Source organism: Pyxicephalus adspersus, chromosome 4 (assembly GCF_032062135.1).
Source record: "Pyxicephalus adspersus chromosome 4, UCB_Pads_2.0, whole genome shotgun sequence".
NCBI lineage: Eukaryota > Metazoa > Chordata > Amphibia > Anura > Pyxicephalidae > Pyxicephalus > Pyxicephalus adspersus.
Window position 1 is genome coordinate 70,137,945 of NC_092861.1, and position 23,709 is coordinate 70,161,653.

At 37.2% G+C, this 23,709-nt stretch overlaps 1 protein-coding gene across 2 annotated transcripts; it reads left to right on the forward strand.

The window, feature by feature from the left end:
* Positions 1–1,958: 1,958 nt before the first annotated feature.
* On the forward strand, positions 1,959–21,450 carry SH3BGRL2 (SH3 domain binding glutamate rich protein like 2). 2 transcript variants are annotated; one of them, XM_072408562.1, is made up of 4 exons: positions 1,959–2,305; positions 7,324–7,509; positions 14,330–14,410; positions 18,819–21,450. In XM_072408562.1, exons 1-4 carry the CDS (start codon positions 2,303–2,305, stop codon positions 18,831–18,833), a joined length of 285 nt encoding a protein of 94 aa, XP_072264663.1. In that variant the 5' UTR covers positions 1,959–2,302; the 3' UTR covers positions 18,834–21,450. The 2 variants fall into 2 exon arrangements, with proteins under 2 accessions (XP_072264663.1, XP_072264662.1); XM_072408561.1 differs by having other exon boundaries at positions 1,962–2,243.
* Positions 21,451–23,709: the final 2,259 nt, after the last annotated feature.

Sequence of the window (23,709 nt, forward strand, 5' to 3'; positions counted from 1 at the left end):
CTCTATTGGAAAATAAACATACCATCGACCAACACTATAGGATCTTCCCCGTGACATCAAGCCATTATTAGGTAGAAAAACTGTCATACATATAGCCAGTCGGTCAATTTTCTTTGAATCTCATTTTATAACGTGACCATTAAAAGTCATTTAGTACAGGCAAAATACCCTGAACTCTGAAATCCCCTAAAGAAGCCCCTAGTGGGCGAAATACGTTGGGTAAAAAAGACCAACACTTATTCAGCATATGAAATGATACTCTATGTCTGTAACCAATACGTAAAAGGCTATAGTATATAGGAATGCTCAGCTTTGACTATGCACTAGCTCAGCAGACTTGTTAGAACACAGTTTTCTCCTTTTTTGCTATTATGAATATTGTTAATAAATTAGTTTTAGAAATATCTTTTTCTTCAAGAAATTAATCTGTCGTTAAATGCCTGCTCTCTGTACTCTCTTCCATGTTTTGTATAATTCAGTTATAAAAATTTCCATCTAGTGAATAACCATTATTCTTCTATTATTCAATTGTAGAAGGTCCCATCACCAAACCAAGAAGGGAAAGAGTTGCAAAGTTTGACCCATGAAGCAGGTATGTGCTTTAACAGAATGTTTTGTATTTTCCCCTGTTTTGCTCCATCCTGATACCTCTGGGCCATTATTTCTGGAAGTCGATTCATACTCTAGGACTTGAAGCAGAGTAGTTCTCACAATGCTTATGGCAAACTTTGCCAGAAAATTAACAATAATCTTTCTCATATTCTTGTCAGCAGAGAGAAATGATTACATAAGAGCCACAGAACTACTTATCTGACACTGGAAGATGGGTGGCATTTTCTAGAAAGACCAATCTACCCTATTACCAATATATAAACCATAGGACTCCTCAGTGTCTTCAGATCTGTTTCAATCATTGTAAAGCTCACCGGGTTAATTTCACTCTGTCTTACAACTCTAGAGCTGAGAATACTAATTTCTCCCAATTTATAGAGCCCCACATTAAAAAAAATGGGTTGTCACAGATTGATTCTTGGAAGTCGGCACTTCATTATTTTTGATGGCTTTTCAAACTGGCCAAAAAAGAAATTTTCCAGCTGCATGGTCTCACCTCTCATAATTTTTAAATTTTGTTTGGCATTTTTTTTATCAGATGTGCCTTTTTTAGTATTGAAATAAGCTATTACATATTTTGTACATTGTATTCAGTTGTGATTGATATTCTGTTTTTAACCTTGTAATGAAGTCCAATTTTTTGCCCCTGGGCAAAAGGTTTGCTATGTCCACAGAAAGAGCTAATAATGCAGTTTTAGACCACAAATCTGAAAGGGGCTTATTTCTCATTGTTTCTGGTAAGTCACATCCTATTGTGTGTGAAATTCCCTCACCTACTAGATTGTAAGCTCTTCGGGGCAGGGTCCTCTCCTCCTGTATCACTGTCTGTATTAGTCTGTCATTTGCATTCCCTATTTCCTACTAGATTGTAAGCTCTTCGGGGCAGGGTCCTCTCCTCCTGTATCACTGTCTGTATTAGTCTGTCATTTGCATTCCCTATTTATTGTACAGCGCTGCGTAATATGTTGGCGCTATATAAATCCTGTTTAATAATAATAATAAAATAATAAGTCGACCAGTTCCCAGTTCCAATCCTTCATTTTTCATTTTTTTGTAAATATAGAATGCTCTAGTGTGTGTGTAATATTTTCCTTTTTTATTTTCATCTTTCTAAATGTTGATCATGAATTACATTCCGAATTAAATAGAGCTGACAAAATATTGTCTTCATAAAATAACCTATTTCTGTATTATCTATATTGCATATTGACCCCCATGGTGTAATACCGCCAACATACACAAGATGGCAGTACTGTCTGCTAGTCACCACCTTGTTAAAGATCCAGCAGTAAATAATCCTCGCATCGAATGTAAGTAGATTTTACAGCCGTGGCAGTGAGCAGTTTGTACATTTGTAATCCGGGTTGGATAATACGGACACTGATGTGATTTGTTGCAGCTGAAGCTCGGTGCCCTTTTCCCGGTGCTCCTCCCCCCTCCCCGGTCAGGGCGGTGCAGGAGGCGGCACCCGGTTACACTTGGTGTGTTGGTGAGTGTGGGCAGACGTGTAGCGAGCAGTGATCGTGCTGTGCCGGGCTATTCCTCCGCTATATCCAGACATATACCTGTATCCCAGATCTGGCAGCATGGTGTCCAGGGTGTACACAGCATCCTCATCCTCCTCTACATTGGTAAGGATCCCAGCTTTCCTGCACATGAGGATCACTTTACACACCACACTTCTCCCTGAATGGTAATATAAGTAGGGATCAATAATATAGAACTCCTATAATATAGAACTTTCTCTACATTAATGACTTGCGCTACTTTAGTAAACTTTTCCCATGTGAGATTACATTGTAGAGCCAAAACTTTTTATTTATTATTATTTTACTTTAAATACTTTTATTAAGCACTTTAAAAAAAAAAAAAATAACTTTTTTTACTAAAACTTCTTTGCACCTGCCTTGGACTTGGGGCATCTATTTAAATATTATTGCTAGACATATCAGGGACCCTTAAAGTTTTATGTTTTGTAAATTGGAGTACTTGTAGACAAGTGGTTGTTTTACAGTTTCTGGGGTTGTTTAGGTATTTGTATCTGTATTTCTTTATTACTGGTGTCATGGATTCCGAGACATGGTAAATATTTGAGTATGGGAACCGGTTTGTTGATTCTTTAGTTACTGGTTTACTCAGAGAACAGGTCAGCCTCCTGAATGAGCAGAGAAGAATGTTTCCTGCATAACCCGAAGATGATGTCAGAGACGTGGTTTTTAACATTTAAAGGAACTAGTCAGGGTAGCGGTTACCTGTTGAACCAAGTAGGACTGTCACCTGGCCAGTATAACCAGCTTCTTGTACTATGAGTTATAAAGTTAGGGTTAGTTAGCTAGTTATTCCCAAGTCTACAGTACATCCTGCCCCAGTTTATTTGCCAGGTCATCCAAAGGCACTGCATCCTGTATCACATTCCACCAGTGTACCCAACTTCATATTAATGTATATTGGCTTCTTGTGCAGCTTTCCTATATGAGCCATGCATTTTAGTCAGATACCAACTTTGGTGGAAGTCCTTGGCTCCCCTCCCTTGGATGGTTTTGATTGTTGACTTGTGTCTGTTGCTGTAAGGGTTTGCTTGTCTTTCCATGATTGTGACAAAGCAGCAGGTTGGGTGGTGGCCACTGCCCCCGTACCACTCATCTGGTAGTTTCCTAAGTGTGGCATGAGGGGATATCCTAATCATCATGTTTTGGTAGTTAGGATTATATTGTATTATTTGCTTTCTATGTATAGCATGATAGTGGCCAAAACCCTTTGCAGTAGTTTGATTGTGACAGCTTTCCCCCGCTTTAATAGTGGCCTTTACCGATCAGAAGTCTTCCCATTTTATGTATTTAGTTGTCCCTATCTGGCTGTTGGGAAATGGATTGGGAAAATAATTGAGCGTAATTTTAGTTAAAAAACACAGTCCCATATAATAACTTGTTAAAATTTACAGTGCCTGATTACTTTGCTTGTTTTTGGTAATTTATTGTAAAGCATAATTTTAGAAAAAAAATATAAGACAGTGTCTTATTTTCGGGGAAACACGGTATGCCTACTATCACACACAGCAGAATCATTTAATTTAACTGATCATAGGTTAAGAGAGCCTAATGTACTAAGAGCACATTTGCTTTATACATAGTTTCAGTGTTGCCAATACATATTGTAATTAATTTAGCATTCTCATGTAAGAAGGCCACGTTTTATTACCCTAATTTCAGTAGTGTTTCCATAAATGCATACATACATTTGCAGAAAGTGGAACCTCTACAGCTTTAAAGCTCTGTTGAAGATTGCATATTCTTACCTGTTTATGTTCTGATGATATTGTGATCACTTACCTTTCAATAATAGAAAATTTCCACTAGAATTACTACAGCACATTAAGGATGTACATTAGGGTTATTATAAGAGCTATACATTGCTAAAAATTGTGTAGCAGTCCTGGACAAATCCTCTTGGAATCTAAAAGCAATGTCTCTAGGAGTGTTGGGCAGAACAAGAGTTGTATAAGTTCTGCCTAAAAATACTATTCTGATGATTTATAAACTGGGTCCAACAAGTTGTCAAAACAAAATGGTCTGTTCTGCTATATTACAGAAATAAGAATCTTAGCTAGAAATACAGTGCGGTTTTGGAACTAAATTTAAAACATAACAACTACATCTGGCAAACATGAAACTTTGGGAAAATATTGTTGTACTAGAGAGCTGCAAATGTATATAGCAGCTGCAAAATCTTAGGCTAAATACTATTTAAGATGATGTAATACCCCTCAGGGTTTTGGGCTTGTCCTGAGTATCCCTCACTACTGTTTTGTGGCTTCTTTTTTTTTTTTAAAGAACATTAATGTTTGAAGTATTTTTTAATAAACCTTTTGCTTTAACTCTAACCTTTGTTTGAAAAATGAATAAAGTAATACGCCTTGCACACTTTTGAAATTAGCAATATAATTGCTATACTTCTTTATCATCTTTTGAAGGGCACAGGAATCTAAATATCTTGGCTTTATTCTGATACCTTTAGAGGCTTAAAAAATGGCAAAAACATATTGAAGCCAGCCCAGGACAGTGCAGTACTGTACACTGTGTGAGTTCAGGAAGTTGTGTTCACAGGTTTGGGCTATGACACCTTATACTTATTTGTTTTTTTGTGTTCATGGTAAACCTTTGGAGTGAAGGTATTGCAGCCAGAGCTTTAGTTAATGAAAAAAAATATGGGAATGGTGCTTTCAATAAAATATATACAGTCTGATGGGGTTCTAGGCACAAACTCATCTTAGGGTATGATGGGGTTCCAGCAACACATGACACCTGTGTTCAATAATGTCACTAGTCATTAACCAGAGGAATGCATGACATTTTTCTGTGTTTAGGTTAGGTGTTAGGAGTTTCCTACAACAATATTTACATTATTACAAAATTTTGTGCCACTCCACAATCCTAAAATTCCATTAGTCTTCTGTGTTGTCTAAAGATGGATGATAATCTAGGAATAATAGTAAACCTCTGAATTCATGTTAGAGTACATACATAGTTTGTTTAGTTTAGTGCCCTGACCTAATTCTTGTGTACCGGGTCCCCACACTAAACAAGCAACACTACTTAACAAGGTTCAGTTCATCTGTGGTATGCATACCGCATAAAATGAATCAGTTACCCGAGAATATAAGCAGTGTGTTCTACTGGCTGTTTCTCACATTTTTTTTGTGAAATCTCAGTTTGTATTTGATGTTTTAAAGGTAATACTTTTGTGAGATTATTCTGATTGCGTATGTTGCTTTTCACAGGAACTTTCTTGTGAAAAGCTTATCAAGCCATTTCTTTGGTTTAGGATGCACATTCTACAGCTTTTATTAATACTATTTTAAATGTGCATATTTCTCAGCATTAGCTGTTTTTTAATGCTCTAAACTATGTCAATTGTACATGGTAAATGGTTTGTATTACCCTAAATGTGTGCTATGGTGTTGCCATACATTCCATACGTGGTGATTAGTTCTGCTAATCATTCACATTTTTTGTCATTGGTATTAGTTCTGCAATTATTCCTATTGTGGCTCTTTGTTGGTGTTCAGTAAGTTGCCAGTCATTGTTAATGTCTTCCAAACATACCTTCTCAATGCATTTGTTTTGCAGCACAGCACAAAAGCACTGTGCTACTAAAAACTGCATACCCTTTGTTTGCAGCGTTAGGCGGTATATTCAAATTAATGGGATGCCTTAGGCAACATGTATTGTGTGTGCTAAAGGAGTGCATCGTTGTGAATAGGGCCTGAAAGAGAACCATTCACATTAGTCTCCACTCTATTACAGTTAAACTTACACTAAGACACTCGCATACATGAGCAAGATTACAAGCACATTCATACATATATACACACACACACACACACACATTTACTTTTTTCTGGCCAGTCCAGACCCTTAGGTGGCATATTTGGCTGTCTCTCCATCTTCTATTTTTGGTGCACATGCTGACATTGTAGTGTAAGCATGGGACCAATGCTGTGGAATAGCAACATGACAGGCTGCCCTCCTCACCTGGACACAAAAGAATTTAGCAGTCCAAAAACAGAAAAAGAAGCCCAGATGCTCCAGCACTGCAGAACTGTGGCAGTACAATTCTCTTACCTTGGCGGCCAGCGGAGGTAGGCCCCCCTTACCTTGGCGGCCAGCGGAGGGAGGCCCCCCTTACCTTGGCGGCCAGCGGAGGGAAATATTAACTCTTCCTTGTCTGATTAGCTTACTGCTTTCCTCTGAAGATTTCTTGAAGTCTTTTTCAAAGATAGTCTATTAAAGATACACCGTACTTGCAGGAATAGTTTCTAATTACAATCACATAGTGGTCTATTCATAAAGCAGTGAATCTGACATTCATCAAAACATTTTCTGGTGGGCATCAATTTATGCCATTGAAACACGTGGGCCTGGAAGATTTTCCACCGGAGAATGGTTAGATGAATGCTGGATTTCCTGTCATTTTTTTGGTTCCTTTTTTCCCCTTTTTTAATTAAATTGGAGCTTTTATTCATTATCACCACTAGGTCACTGTTTGACTTTCAAATAAGAAGTGTCAACTGGGACTTACATAAAAGGGGTTTATACTTCATTGATTGATTTGTATTACAACCTTGTTCAAGATTTATTAAAGTGTAACTCTAGGCAGAATACATTTGTTTTGGATTGAGCAGGCAAGGTTTAAACCCTGTTTGTATTGCTGCCTATGTCTCTATGGGGAGGGGTGTACCCCTTTATTTGTACAATTTTACAAAATAAACATGAGGAAATCCAAAGTTTTAAAGCTGTCCCGAAAACAATAATGAAGAGTAAAACTATATTCATTTGAAGAGGGGAATTTCTCTAACTTTGTGATATTTTATAAAACTTCCTGTAAAAGGAAGTTACCCAGTGGTACATTGACAGAAACAATTGAAATCTGGGAAAATTGGTTCTAATCCTTCCTTTCTCCCAAGTTTACAAGATTTGGCTATACATACAATTTAATTCCGGGAGGTTTAGGTCCCATGGGTGTTAGGTACACTCCTGCTACTGGTGCTTTTGTTTTCTATGTGTATACATGTAGGTGGTGGCCAGTCAGCTTTACACAGTAATATCTGAATTTTGCATTCTACAAGAAAAGCAATCTCTAATGACTGAGAAAATGGACATGGTGTATTACTGGCTGGTGGCATTTTGACCAAACCTGTGTTTTCTCTAACAGATAAAGAAGCAGCAACAAGAAGTCATACAGTATCTTGAAGCCCACAATATTGACTTTGAAGTAGTGGATATTACAATGTCAGAAGAAAAGAGACAGTGGATGTACAAAAATATCCCCAAAATCCAATGGCCTGAGCATGGCAATCCTTTACCACCACAGATATTTTATGGCGATACTTACTGTGGGGTGAGTATGCCTATATTTTTTTCCAGCATAAACTTTTTACATTATATCCAGGCTACTAAAGAATTTACTTTCTAAGTATCCATGTGAGATTTTTCAACAGGAAAAATTGTTTAAATGTTACCATACCAATATACAGTGGATACAACCTATGTGAATGCTTCATGGATTTACAAATCACCTTGCATTGTTCTGACTGCTCTGTTATTGGGAGCTATAGGTAACCAAGCATTACTGCTTTCTACCCACTTGAGTCATTCGAGTGTACATTTTAACCATTATTTCAAATTGAAGTTTATATTTCAAAATACATTTACATTACAAAAAATAGGGCTTATAGACAAGCATGATTGTCTTATTTTATATACCTTTGCCCACATTCCATCACTTTAATGATCCAGCAAGTACAGAAAAAATCTCTGTTGATGTGTCAGTAATGCACATGGCCTTTACATTTTTTGAAGGTGACCCAATGCTGAAAGTCTTTAGTGTTCACCACTTACGTATATGTGGGCATTAAAGTAGATGACACAGGTGAAAATCTATAGGAAAAGGGCATTCATTAGATGTATAAATGTTTATGTAAATATATAGATTTCACTTAGATAACTTACTTTTGTTCATTTAATCTTTCATATTGGCTCCTAGGTATTTTTCTCCTGTTAATCTGGTCCTCATTTATGGTTCTCATTGTGCATTTTCCTAAGACAAATATAAGCAGTGGTATTTCACAAGTTAGGAAACATAAATGTGTAACTAGCACAGCTATCATGTCACATATTTGCTTAGTAAAAGTACTAGAGAAACAAACTTTAAATATGCAATGTGCAGAGCATAGATAAGACAGCACAGTGAGGCCTAGTATTTCCCTCTTAGTTCAGTGTTTATAGTTAGCTTTCATAACTTGGTTTAGCCAGGGTGTATAATTTATAATGAATAAAATATATAATGACAAAGGAAGCCACACCTTAGCATCATAAAGAGTCACTGTCTATACATAAACTTCACCCTTTTATGTCCAGAAGGCAGGGAAAAAACCTTTTACTCGCCTAAATATTTTGTGAAATGCATGGGGCTTTTGTATTGACAGATCTGAAATGGACTAGGTTAGTGAGACCAAGCTATAGATGAGTTAATTGAAACAAAATGTTCCTTTTTTAATTCCATGTAATTAAAATAGTTTAGTGCAAAGGAAAGAAAAAGTCAAAGCAGTCAACGGTTGGTATTTATCTTGCAGTAAATGATAATTTGGAGAACCATTCGTAGCTATTTAGTGATGACATTGCAGTATAATAGCAGCAATTTTATGACTTCTGACTTCATTGTAAATGTAAATTGCACTACCCCCCCCCCCGCCCCAGAAATAAGCATCCTTCCTCCAGACCTAAATGTCTCTCCCCCCCCCCCTTAGAGAGTATATGGCTACATAGTTTTTGTAGTGTGAATCTAATTATGGAATAGTAAACGTGGTTGACATGTTTTTTTATGCTTCCTAATAATTTTGGTCAGTTTTAGAATGTTAAAAATGTTTTTTTTTTTTTGTTTTTTTTGTTTTTTATGAACACATTTTTATTAAAAGTTTTAATATATTAGACAAAAAAAAAGATTAAGAATGAGAAGAATTATATATTCCAGCAAAATGTTAATATAAACTTCTACAGTTACAACAAATAACATAAATGCACACATTTCCAAAATATAAACCTTAAACTATTTACATATTCTAAAATTGTAAATGAGCTTTAAAACAAGCTATTCTTGACGTCTCTGGGTACTTTTTGTGATTTTTTTAAAGAATACCACCACTTATAATGTTCTGCTCAACTCGGTATTGTCTCAAATGCCCAGTCCTGTCTGTTTTAGGCCTAGATCAGACTTTACAATAAAGCACAGACACATAACTGGTTCATCCTCACTCATCAAGATGGAAATGAAGCTAAATGAGCTCCTGTTAGTTTGCTCTCAATTATTCAGTCTGTACTTCTGCTTTTAAAGCAGGATGGACCACTTAACATACAGCAATATAAAATCTTCTTTATTCATGACTGTGCAAGAATATTTTTACTTGCTTTGAAAAACTATCTATTACTTCATGTCCACAATTTTTATTTCTTGATTTGTTTGTTATACCTGGATCAGACTTTTTGTTTTCTTTGTCCCTACTTGAGAGATTCCATTTCTGTCTGTACTGGCTTTTCTTTGTATGACAGGGAGTCACTAGGTAAAGGAAATAAAATCTGCCTATATAGATGGCAACAACCTAAGTGTTTCTAACTCCATCCAAAGCTCTTTTGTGAGCATTAATAAAATGTGTGGGTCTGACTGTTTACTAATACAGCTTTCTGTAGGTGTTAAAAAGGAGTTTTTCACTCCCTGCGTACACACGTGCAATTATTGTCGTTGGAAAGGATCTTTCACGATCCTTTCCAATGACTAAGGACTGCACGATGCATGAACGGTGCTGTACATACAGCACCATTCTGCTCTATGGAGAGGGGAGGGGGAGAACGACGGAGCAGCACCCTTCTGCGCCCTCTCCTGCTTCCCTTGCATCAGGATCGTTCGTCGTCCATCGTCCATTGATCCGCCAGGACAGTCGTTCAGACGACAGGTGCCGTACACATGCCGGATTCTCGTCCGGGCGAGAACCATTGGACGTGTGTATGTAGCTTTTGGATTGTTTCCTGGAAGATGAGTGGTGATTGCTAAATCAGTTCATTGCCTTTTCTTCATTACTGAGATGTCCGTTATTTCACCTGCTTGTAAATCTAAAACAAATGTTATGCATGAAGGGATGGCTTTTGGCTTACTGCATGTATATATGTGTAACTGTGTTTTCTCTGCCACCTGAAAATGCTAATTGCCTGCTTGCCTGACCTATTTTAAATGACTGGCCTACATACTTGCTTTGACTTTGTAACCCAGAATATATTAAAGACAGCGAGCTGAATTACAGCAACCTAACAAGCATTTTCAGAGGTCCATGGCTGCCTTTAAAGGTTTTCTTGTTTTTTTTCTGATAATTTAAAGCAAGCTTCATGAGCAAACTATTTCCCAGACCCTTTTAGCTGGGCACGCCACCCGGCAATTTTAGAAACCACGGAGCTGTTTTTTGGGTGGTCACTAAAGTTGGGTCACAAAAGAGGGGCTGCCAACCGCCTACACTTTTTCCCACCCAGCTTAAAAAACAACTCTGGGTTAAGTACTGCCACTGAGACTAAAGAGGTGTATTACTCTCATACTTCATCTTTGTTAAAGAGAAAAAATCCTGTTTTATTAAATTAACGGAAAGCTGTTCCAAGATAATCAATACAGGATGTGGAAAAGGTTTTACATACAGCCAAAAATAAGTTATTACAACACAGAGGACATATTTATTTACTTTATATTGCCTCCTAATTGTATTTTTTTACAGGGCTGGCACTTCAGTTTAAATTCATATATCCACAAAAGTTTCATACTCCACCCTAACTATAGGTATTTATCTTGAATCAGTAAGTTAATATTCATAGATTAATAAGCTTGACTTGCAATTGTGAGACTTTTGAGCTTTCAGAATCAAATGTGGTGTTTGGGTGCCTCTTGCATTTCTGTGTTTCCTTGGATTGCAATACATAGTTGAAACTTTCAAATACACATGTTCTAATGCCTCTTACTGTGCTGCATGGTTACTTGGCGAAAAGAGGGCATCTAATCCATAGTTCCTACCGCTGTGTCAGTCCCACCTGCTTCCGGCACTTCAAATTACCAGAAACCATATTGGTTATTCCCATACCATATGCTCCCTCATACCTGGCTAAGTAACTGTTTATTAAAATCTCAATGTAGATGTAGGTGAGCAGTTCAAATATGTTTGCCTGTGGGTCTCTTTTTTAAAATGCAATGGTTATATAAAAGCTTGTCAGATGTCCTTAAATGTTGAAAATTGAATGCAGCAAAATCTTCCCATAATTACTCGGGTAAATTGCATTATAAAAATTAAGTTTAGCCAGCTACATATGATGTAATGTAAATCAGTAACTATCCCGGATCATCTCACAAGGGAACCATCCAAAATAACATTTCTTGGATATATTTGAAGGGAGCATATGGAAATGCTGGCTCTACTTTCTTGCCAGGAGGAATCCTAAGAAAATTACATTCAGATGTTGGCAGTCACAGACTGTTTAACCCAACAGCCTTGTAATTACACATTTTACATTTAATCTGACAAAATTATAGTAAAGAGTATTTTCAAATCAAAATCTCTGCTAACTATTCAATAACAGCTAGTTACAACTTGTCTTAGTGAATGGGGTCAGTTAATCTATTGGAATCGAAAAAAAAAAATTAAAAAGAAAATTTCTATTTGACTGCCTGCATTTTGAAGATGGCTAAGTGAGTTGCAGTTTGTTCTGTTTTTATTATTGCAATTTTTCTATATGTGAATTCCTGACCTATATAATTTATCTGAGATCACAAAAGGACCAGCTTAAATAAACTTCTCTGTAGAGCTATTTAAACCTCTAAATATTCTCTTTTAACAATGAGAAGTGCTCATATACAAATTCAATAAGGCAGAACTGCCCAATTGCCCTTCTCAACCCCATACATTGCAAGTAGAGACAAGTAAGATGTTCCTTATTTTTAGTGTGGCCTTCAGTTTAGGCCTTGGTGTCTCTCCACAATCTAAACTGTGTTGGTTTGGAACGTTTGGGCTTTGTTCAGCCTTAAATATATTTTATTCTGTAGGAACATTGTGAGTATGAAGCGGGCTACCTGTGCACAAGTCCACCACTGAAAGCTATGGCATTCTGAAAGGAAGAAATGGCCTAACTACTACATTTTTTCCATTGGAAGCATGGAAATTCCAAAAAAACTGTTTATTGCACAGAGAGGGGAATTAGGTTTTACTTTTTGTTTTTGTTTTGTTTTTTGCACAGAGGATTTATTAAATGTTCAACTTCAATAAACTTGTTGTTTTGATAAAGGTTTAGTGAGACATCCTGGAGAGTAAGGATAGGTACACAGGTGCAATGGTTCTCATCCGATAATCGGCTGATATCAGACGAGAATCTGCAGTGTGTACAGTACTCGTTGTCCATCATCCCAACGACTATCCTGGCGGATCCACGGACAATGGATGAGGAACGATTATAATGCTAAAAAGGGGAAAGAGCCGTTCCATCATTCTCCCCCTCCCCCCTGCATAGAGCAGAAAGGTGCTGTATATACAGCGCTCATTCATGCATCGTGCAATCTTTTGTCGTTGGAAAGGATTGTGAAGAATCCTTTCCAACAACAATTTTTGCACGTGTGTACTTGGCCTAAGAATGTTCCAGCTATTGGGAAATGTGATACAAAAATACAGATAACAAGCTGCAAGCTCATTAGCAAGGCTGAGCCAACATTAACTAATTTATAGAATACTGATGATCCAAATTGACATTACAGGGCATTGTGAAAGGCGCACTGCTACAATATGTCGGTGAATGTTGTGTTAAACGTATTTTTCAAATTCTTGATCACCAAGTCCAGTTTTTTTGTTTTCTAATGAGAAAATATTATATAGAGGAAGTTCAGAAATAATGTGTGTGTAGTATGTTATGTTGGAAAGAATGGGTTCATTGACTGACTGATTTTAAGGTCCTATGAGGGAATACACAATTACTGAAAGTGGATTAAAGGATTGTATGCTAAGAAATCAAGTACGAAAGCAGATTGTAAATATGCAGTTTTCATTGATATATTGCCAACATAAAATATTAACAAAGGCACCTGTACTTTGTTACAGATAGAGCTGTCTTCTCCAAGTAATTTTAGGTTTAATTCTTAATAATAACACCCGAAAATGTTAAAGTTTTAAATACAAATTAAAAATTCTATTATAATTATAAATATAATTATAAAAAATAACAAATTAATTCATTTTAATAAAAAATGTAAAATATAAATACAATATTAGATAAACTTTTGAATGTATTATTTGGATTTATTTTTATAACTTTATCACTGTGGTCAATGTTTTAAAAGCAGATTACAATGTAATCTGCTTTAAATTTTCCGCCAGGCCAGGCCTCCCCAGCATACCGACACTTTACACATCACATCGATCAAGCCGAGAATGCGATGCAGAAGCCGGCCGGGGTTCACTGGCGGACACCACTGGATTATGGGGAGTGGATTTTTTTTATGCTACCCCGAATGTGGCTTGGGGTTACCGGCTAACGACTCTTTGTATGAAAAATTAAATGATGTATTTGTTGTGATGGACTTATTTTTTAAAGCAATTTGGACACAGAAAAGTCATTATTACCTGCTAAAATCATCTCAATTATTTTGCTCTAACATTTTGTGTTGAACTCTGTAAACTATACAGTATACTTGTAATCAAGGATGCAAAGTTTCTAAGCAGTTTTGTGTTTTAAACTTATTTTTATTTACTCACCAAAGTAATTTATAAATATTCTAGAAAAACTTTTTGGAAACTTTAAAGTTGCCAATTATTTCAGTCAGCGGAAGTCATAGCTGTGTTTGGAGGAATGGTTTGGTAAATAAAATGTGTAAGAGAGAATAGCATGTTCTCCATCCTGTATTTTATATCTTAGTTTTGATTTCACTACTCCACATCCAACCCTGGCTGTAGATTAAGAAACAAACATTTGTTAGTGTGGTTATCAGCAAACCTTTTGCTGATTCTTTCTGATCTTACAAAGAAAAACAAGATTAAGTATAACAAAATTCATGTAATTTACGTTTTTAGTTACTTGTTTTACTTGTACTATAATATTTTGTTTTTCACATTGTTTTTAATAATAATGTTAGACATTTAATTTTTCAACAGGATTATAATGACTTTTTTGAAGCCAAGGAAAGTAATACAGTATCATCATTCCTACGGATAAAGTCAAAATCTGCGTCAAGGGTATGTTATCCTATTTCTTTACTTATTTTCTCTACTGCAGTACTAGAGTATTCTTTGTCTGTATAGTCTGTAAGTTAGTATCCATATAGATGTATAGGGCCATTGCTTGTATTTCGCTGATTAATTTTTGTCCTATTATTATCCAGGACAGCAGAACCACAGGTGATTATCCCTTTTTTTGTTACAGGAAACACAATCTAACAGGGTTAAAATTTCTTCCCACCCCTCAGCTTGCATTTTCTTTATCTATATCGCAGTGTTCATTTTTTTTCTATAGTTCTAAAAGATCATCTGGTCAAAGGTCTACTGGGGAAATACTGCAGGCCCCCTGTAGGTAGTTGGCTCGATCAGGAGGCCATAGAGGAAGTGCAGTCTATGCCTTGTTTTCAAGACATGATTTTGCTTCTAGTTATAAGAAGCCTGCTTTGCACTATACAGTTCCATGAAGGGACTAGCAACATGGAGCAGTCCCCTGGCAGTTCAGCACAAAAGGCACCAAAATGTGACCAGAAACAAACAGAATGGCAAGGAGGAGGATCAGGAAGAGGAGGAATCCAAATATTCCAAATATTTGTTTGCCAAAGATATAGTGAAGTCATGTTGGACAAATTACTTATGTGATAAAACAGATTCCTGACCCCTTGCATTCTTCCACTGTACAGGATCTGATGTACAGGTGTTTTAAGTATCTGCTGCAAATTGGGATGTTTCATCCCTTCCCTTAAAAATCTCATCCTAAAAGAGTAGACAATTTTTTCCCCCTTAAATGTTGGAAGAATGGTTTTCTTGATTTGATTTTGTTTGACAAAGATGTAGTGGAAAGAGTTTTTCAAAGTTTTTAAAGAAATCCTCTTTTTAGGAAATGGATAGGAATACTAAAGTTCTCCTAAAGGGCTTGGGATATTAATGTCTAAAGAACTCTCTGTCTGCCATCTTTAGGGCAAATTCTTTTATTGTAAGACAATTTGTCAGGGCTTCAGCTACGGTAGGAACTTTACTCATCCAGGTGGGCCATCTGACTGAAATCTTGGGATGGGGATGTCACCTCTGAAGCCAAGTTATGCATTTCCTTTGAGGGGAACCTCCTGTTCAGCTCAAACCTTGACATTATTTATCTTCTGGTAAACTGAAATCCTTAAAAAATTGCCAGAAAAAAAGAGAGATCACCGCAAGATCAAATGAACAAATATGGTCCTTTAGCAGAGGCATACGGAAAAGTGAGTCTGTTGTTCAATATTGCAGTATTAAAAGGTTTAGGTGGCACCCACCAGATGTGTTAGGACGAGGCTAGCCAACTTTTTGTCTACAATGACAGTGGATTTCTTACTCAACTTAGCGATAGATTGGTATTTTTTTATCCTCCCCCCAAACAAATTTATCCAAATACCAAAGGACCATGTGGAAGCAATAGCTCTCTTGGAATTCATTCATATCTTCTAACACCAAAAAGCAGTGACCCCAATTCCTAAGAAACCTGTTTTCTAGGCATTCTACGTGCATATCTCTGTAGACAGGAAGCCCTCGGGCAAATTCAAAAGGATAATACATTTTAAAGAACTAAACAAATTCATAGAAGATATTCAGAATGGAAAGTATTTATTCTGTTCAACATTCTTTCCTCAAAAAGATTCCTACATGATAACCTTGGGCCTCCAGTAAGCATACTTGCACATTCCGATTCATCCCATGTGGCAGAGATTTCTAAGGCTTGTGGCACATATGGGGCAGGGTGTTCAGCACTAGCAGTTAAGCTACGTACACACTTCCAATTATTATCGTTGGAAAACGAACGACGAACGATCCTGCACGATATCTACGAACGATCGTATAGCACCGATCCTGCACATAGAGATAACGACACGATCGTTCGTAGATATTGTACACACAATAGATACGATCGTTTGAGCGATAGAGGAACTATGTGCACGACAGGAAAGTGAACGAACGTTCGTTCATTACGCATGCTCAGATCATGGACGATCAACGAACGACCGTACACACGAACGATGTTCAACGATCGTCGTCCAATCCGATCCGCCGGTCCGGTCGTTCGTTTCCAACGACTTTCCTCGTTCGTCGGCGTCGTTGGTTACTTTTTTTACAAACGATTTTTGCCCAATCGATCGTTCGTCGCTCGTTTTGAACGATAAAAATTGGAAGTGTGTACGCACCTTTAGTCTATCCCTTTATCTTCTCCGCAGTCCTAAGAATCTCTACTAAGATTCTGGCAGAAGTGATGACTTATCTGTGTCTCAATTATACCTTATCTCAATGGCATTCTTCTTTATGCTCTGTCAAAAAAGGAGCTCCTATAGAACCTAAAGCTGTCACCTCAACTCTAAAGCTGCATGCATACACACGTGCCATTATTGTAACTGGAAAGGATCTTTCACAATCCTTTCCAACGACTAAGGACTGCGCGATGCATGAAAGAGTGCTGTACATACAGCACCGTTCTGCTCCATGGAGGGGGGGGGGGGGGGGTCCGGAGCGGCACCCCACTGCACTCTCTCCTTTCCTTTGCATTAGGTCCGTTCGTCGTCCGTGAATCCGTAAGGACGGGCACTGTACACATGCCAGATTCTCGTCAGGTAAAAGCCCTGAGCCGATTATCGGGCGAGAACCATTGGATGTGTGTACGTAGCTTAAGAGGCTAAGGTTGGTTAATAAATAAACAAAAGTCCTCTCTATTACCAAATCGGTTTACAGTTTTTCTAGGTTACCAAGTTGACTCATTGACCCATACAAGACAAAGTGAAGAAATTTATTTTCTTGGCCAGTCCTGAAAGGATCATCAGGTTAGCAGTATTGCAGAAGTTGAATCAACCCAACTGCCATCTTCTCATGATAGTCCCTTGGTGGCCCAGGAAAACATTGTTTTTAGATGTCCACAGAATGCCCATACCACCGTTGTGGCACCAGTCTTTTTGACTTAAGGGCCGATATGTGACCCAGGCCAGAATTCTTACATTTCATGGCATGGAAATTGAAAGCCTTATCTTAAAAATAAGGGCTGTTCAGACAAGATAGTCAACACCCTACGCAACAGCAGGAAGAAAGTGATTAGGAAAATCTATTCTAAGGCGCAAAGAAAATATTTTCCTCTGTCCATCTATTCCTGTGTTTCTAGAGGTATGTTCCGGTTAGGGTTGAAAAGGGACTAACCCCAAATACATAAAAGATACACATTTCAGCCTTATCTGTTTTCTTAGATCTCAAGTTGGCAAGCAATCTTTTGATCAAAAGAGTTTTTGCTGGCAAATTGCAGCAGGAGCGTAAAGCTGCGTACACACCTGCAATTTTTCTCGTTGGAAAGGATCTTTCACGATCCTTTCCAACGAGAAAAGACTGCAGGATGCATGAACGATGCTGTACATACAGCACCGTTCATGCTCTATGGAGAGGGGAGGGGGAGAGCGACGGAGCGGCACGCTGCTGCGCGCTCTCCCCTTCCCTTTCATTAGGATCGGTCGTCGTCCATCGTCCATGGATCCGCCAGGACGGTCGTCGGACGATGGACGACGACCGACTGTACACACGGCAGATTTTCGCCCGATAATTGGCCGATACCGATTATCGGGCGAGAAAAATTTGCCGTGTGTACGCAGCTTTAGTATAACAGCCACCTGGTCTTTTTAAAATACCTTCAGACATATTCGACATATCAGGGGGACTTTCTGTCAAAGCAAGAGGTGGCCTTTGGCAGAAAAGTTTTGCAAATGGTTGTCCAACCCTAAGGTAGGGTTGAGAAATATTCCTGTTGATAAAAACTATTTTTCATGTGATATCCTTATGCACATCATCATAGTGGTAGTCTCATTTATTTTACCTAAAGTGTAAAGGGATTGGAAAGGGATTGTAACCCTGTATAGATTGTTTTTTCTGTGGGAGCAGGGACAATCATCTCCCAGGTTCTCCCTTGCCCGGAACATTCCTGAAAATACTGTTTCCTGTAAGTCTATCTGGATTTTTTTCTGATGTATTTTGTGAATGATGGCTTGTCAACTGCCCAACGTCACAGAGTTTCCTATCCTCTAATGATGCAGTATGAGGTCTGACTGGCAGTAATTTTGGATCCCCAGTTTACAGACAGGGACAAAGTAAACCTGCAGTTTTAAAATTAAATCCTGAATATTCAGATTCCCACAATCATATTTTTCTTTACCAAATATGAACTAAACTGCCCATTTCATTAAGTAACATCACCTTTATTTGTCTGTAGGTAAGTCAGTGCTTTTCCTCATCCATTCTTTACTGTTTGTCAGTGAAGTGTTTTATTTTTTGTTTCTACATTTTGATGCAAAGATATTTGTTGTTGATTATTTTCTAATCTGTTCCTTTCAATGTTTTAGGCATATTTTTTTGTTTTGAATTGCAGTGGATGTTAATTTTCTTTTCTAACCTGCAGAATGAAGAAATTTAGAATTTATGTAAACTTGAGATCAAGCACAACATCAGAACAACATCGTCTTGTCATGCACTGTGACTGAAGGAAGTCCTCATTATTCTCCATAACAATGAAGGATTGTTTCTGAAGTTACAAGGACTGCACTTTCTGATTTATTGTGTACTGTGTGGCTGGATGAAGGAGATATTAGAAGGGAATAGGTCATTATTTTAATTCATGCTAGTTGCATAGACTAGCCCTCTTTTCAGGATTAACATCAACTATTGAGCTTGCTGCCAGTTTGTCTGTTTGCCTAATGGATTTTCATATTTTCTGAGATTCATGTAACATGTAACTACCATACTGCTGCAAAAAAAATGTAAGCAGTATGGAATTCCAATAAATAATGCAAATAGCTGTACTTTAGTAATAAGAAGCTAAATGTGCATCTGCCTGGTCTGTACTAGGCTGATGTAGGCCTTGCATTCTCCTGTGCTTTTAAATTAGGAGTAGTTAAACATTTCAAGAGGAAAGAGAGAATGAGTTATTTGTAATGCTAGTTCAAATATTCAGCAATGTAACTAGGCACTTTTTTCTTTATTCTATTTTCAAAATATACTGTTTGCTGCATCTGCTGTAGACAGTGTTGTTGTGTTCTTTTGAGAGGGAAGGGGTTTTTCATTAGCTGTTGTTTTGTAGCCTGTTTAGTGATCTGGCACCACTAATTCCTAAACAATGTCATAAGGCCAACTGTACTAATGATGGATTATCACCTGAGCTGATTACAAACGGCACAACAAAAACTTTGCGTGTCTGTATTAGGTTTAAGGCCAGGAGTTCTAGAGAATGCAAAATCTTGTCCTTCCTTGTAAAGGCTGGCCATGCAAAGGAACATTTAAATTCTTTTAAAATGTACTTGCCTATGCTATATGCCTGCAGTGCAAATGTTATATGAGAGCCTTTTCTTTTTAAAGCACAGGTTAAAAAAATTATTAGACATTAATAAAACCAGTGAAATTATGTGCTAAATACAATATTTTCTACTGAGCACTAAAAAATTGCAAGCAGTTGAGGGAATAAATTCAGCACAATTTAATATTGTATTTGTTTTCTTCAGTAGAATGAACAAAGTTTCTGATTAGTTTGATACAGTTCGACATACTTTTGTGCAAGCAAATGGTTCTCTAAATCTTTCTCTGTATTATACTACACCAATGTTGAATGGTAGAATTATATACCAGGTATCAAGATTAGTGAACTTTTCCCAGTATGTATATATACCTTTCTCCAGGACCAGGTACCATCCACTCACCTTGTAACCTCAGTCATTGTGGGGAGAGTTAAGAAAGTAAAGTTACAGTTGTTTGTAAAGGTTGTTGCAAAGATCTATGACTTTGCACCACAATAAAGGTAGAATTCTTTTCTTTATCTGCAACTGTTTTATTTACCAAAATAGAGGTTTTATATTAACCGCTAAATTCAGGGTAGGCTAACCTATTGACAGTGTCTTAAGTAAAGTTTCTTCTTTAACTTTACTAATAATATATTTTTATTTTTTATACATACTGATATTTTATGTAACCCACTTCTTGAATATTTGAACAGAAAAGAGTGTTATTGACTGTGTTAAAAGTGCCCTTTTTAAAATGTTTTTTTCCACATTGATCTTACTCCAGATTGCTCTTGATCCATATTTCGCTACAATCTTCAGGAATTGATTTAAGCACAACTGAACTTTCAGTTTAAATCCACTAAGTGCATTGTAGGTGCATCAAAAACAAAAGGTGTGCAAAGGCTTACAGTTTGATTTATTTAAAGAACATCCTCTGTTAAAAAGCCTGTCCTTAGCTAACCTGCTGTACATAATGCCCCCTATTCAGTGTGTGGTAGCGTTGGTCTCTCTGCAGAGGTCTTACACACTTCCTACTCAGTCAAACCCAGAATCTCCAATAAGCTTTTCATGTTGGACTTCTGCTGAGCGATCACTGCTTCACGGGCAGAGACTGTATTTTGTTATTGTGCATTAAAACTTTAGGATTTTGCAAACCCTTTGTTTTGATGCTCCTCTATTGAATTGTGCTGATTAGTGCCCAAAGATAGTTTTAAAGTTTGGACTATTTGGATAAGTATTGGTAAAAATATACTTTTGGTATCTGGCCCTCAGAACCTTTCACAAACTTTTCATCTGATATGATTATCTACTGAACAGTATATGTAATGGGGTAGTCTGTGTGTCTCACTCTTTATGTGTGCTTAAGGGGATAACAGTAGAAGGATTCTTCTTGAAGTGCAATTTTGGTACGTTAAGTTTGTCATTTACTATCGCTTTCTCTATCCAGAGTAAACTATTCATAGTATTGTGCCTCATCATTTAGATCATGCATGCATACTTGGTAATCACTGCATCAGAAAGGCAGGAGGCAGTGCAAGAGCTAGAGACCTCCTCTGGTCCTTCAGAACATTACTGAGGCATAGGACTGTCTACTCATGTAACTACCTTCTAACAGGAGAGGCTCTGTGTGGAAATGCTGTACATTTTAGGAAAATCCCTTTAAAAATTGATGTCTGTACTCTTTATCCGGATGTGCTATTTCAAATGTTAGTCTGTAAATTATTTTTCAATAAACATTTTCTGGTTCATTCAGCAAAATAATTTTGCTTGTGCTTTCATTATTTTATTCTTTGCTTAGTTTGCGAGATGTAGCAGTTTAATTCCCCTGCCTGCAGGGTGTCCTTTGTAAAATATTGATCTTGGTATATGGATGGCAGTGTGAATGAAACATAGAGTGGCAACTATACTGTACATACAATTGATATTTGCATTGAAGACCATTATTGCTGACCACTTTCAAAAATAACAGATTCCTGACTGTCTCTGGCTTCAGTTCTTTAAAAAGCACACCAGGGACAAGCATAATGAGTAACATTTACATCATCATGATAGCCCAGAACTAGTATTTTAGAAAGGAAGGGCAGCAATAGCAGCTTTTTTGCATTACCCCAACAAATTTTCTTCCACAATAATATTTCAGTAACCATGCTCCTTATCACCTTGTATCCTAGATCAGAACATTGCTTACATTCCTTTTCAATTGCATCTCCCCACACGGAGTCTTATTTATTACTTGTGAAACCAGTCACTGTATTTTTTTATTTGTGAGGAAAAAAATGAGACCAGGAAATAACAAGTCAGTCATGGGGATCTAAATAATATTGCACTTACCTAGTAGATCCTAAAATATGAAATCTGAGGCATCAACATAAATCAGTAATGTGTTCACACCTAAACTACATACAGTAGATGATTGTCACTTGAGACGACTGGCTGGTATTACCAGTATAAATCTAGCATGTGTGCAGTGCTCCACTGACATTTTGTACTTAACACTTTCTGATGGATGACTGCTGTATTATGGAGAAGACCACAGCAGGGTGCTGCTTTCTCCTGCGCCTTCTATAGAACAGAACATTTCTGTGTGTACAGTGCACATTTCTTCTGTCACTAGAAATGATCAGGAAAGGTCATTTGGAGAGACAGAAATCTTTTTGATGTCTGTACAGTATTGTAGTGCTTGATTTAGATTATGCAATTAAATACATTATAGACCGTGTAATATGTTTACCCTTAGTCTATACCCAGCTATAACTGGGGACCTACCAGGCATTTGAGGCCCATGTCAAGGCTTTAAAACGGGTCTAAAAGTTTGCCCTGGGACAACACTACATTTTAAAAGTCAGATATGATGTACAAATTTCTTCAGTTGGTCCACTGAATGATGGGTCTAGAAAAAGCTTTCCCTAACAACACAAGGGATTCGCTGCATTATAAATGTACACAGTAAAGCCCATGCATTTGCTGCTGTGTGTATTAATAACATTAATTGTATCCAAGAGAATAAGTGTGGCACCATATATTGTAAGTAGGTATGTATTGTGATACATACCCTAAATATAGCCAGGATATGGATAAGTGTATGAATCTCTGGATGAACCCATGCTAAGATGTAAGCCTTTTCTGAGCTCTAACCCCCTGGATACACATCAGTGATAATTACTGTACAGATACACACAGTATCCATAATGCTACTGCTCAGTGGCTCGACTTTGTTTTATCAGCTGATAATATTTCTGCTCCTAGATATATTAATTAAAAATGCCAATGTGAACTGGAACTACTTATGTTATTCACAGACGGGGGCTTTCTAATCTAGATATGTATTTGGAGTTCAGTATACAGGATGCTATAACTGGATAGTGTAAAGGCAGCAGTGATGCTTTTTACATTTTTGAACAGTATTGTCTAGTTTGCTTATAGATAGATATGAAAGTCATCTCAAAGTCCATTTTGGGGGGAATCCTGGAGTGCTGCCTGTTACCACTTTTTTTTTATTTATATTCATCTTTTTATATTTTGCACAATTTTTTACATAAATCTTTTTTTCTATCTCTAGATAGTTGGTGTTACAGTTGTCATCATTTTATATTTGATGGTACTGATTTTTAAAGAATTAGTATTACCTTTTGTTGATTTTTTTTAAATGTCAAGCTGTTTTATTAGTTTCCTGTAGCTTATATCTAAAGTACAGAGTCTATAACAAGAAGCTTATTTGCAGGTTTACAAACACAGCTTCTTTTGTTACTGTCCCCAGGAGTTAATGAAAGGGTTACCAGTTGGAGAGATGTTCATTGTTCAAGACTGTTTACTGTTGGCCTTGACAACAGATGCAACTTTGCTGGGCACTGATATAACACCTTTCTTTAAATACTCTTATTTCTATGAAGCAGCAGAGTTTTCAAAGTTTTTTGGATTGAAAGGTTGAAGAAATGGATGAGAGACATTGGTGGATAGCAGGCAAAGTTCAGCAGACTTTCCATACTGCAGGACAGGACAGCTCCACAGTACTTGAAGCCT

Bases quoted from the DNA above. Each gene is read 5' to 3' on its own strand.
- SH3BGRL2 (XM_072408561.1), top strand. From the start codon at position 2,199: ATGGTGTCCAGGGTGTACACAGCATCCTCATCCTCCTCTACATTG. The intron at 2,244-7,323 runs GTAAGGATCCCA...TTTCTCTAACAG, and splicing joins CCTCATCCTCCTCTACATTG to ATAAAGAAGCAGCAACAAGA. The intron at 7,510-14,329 runs GTGAGTATGCCT...ATTTTTCAACAG, and splicing joins ATGGCGATACTTACTGTGGG to GATTATAATGACTTTTTTGA.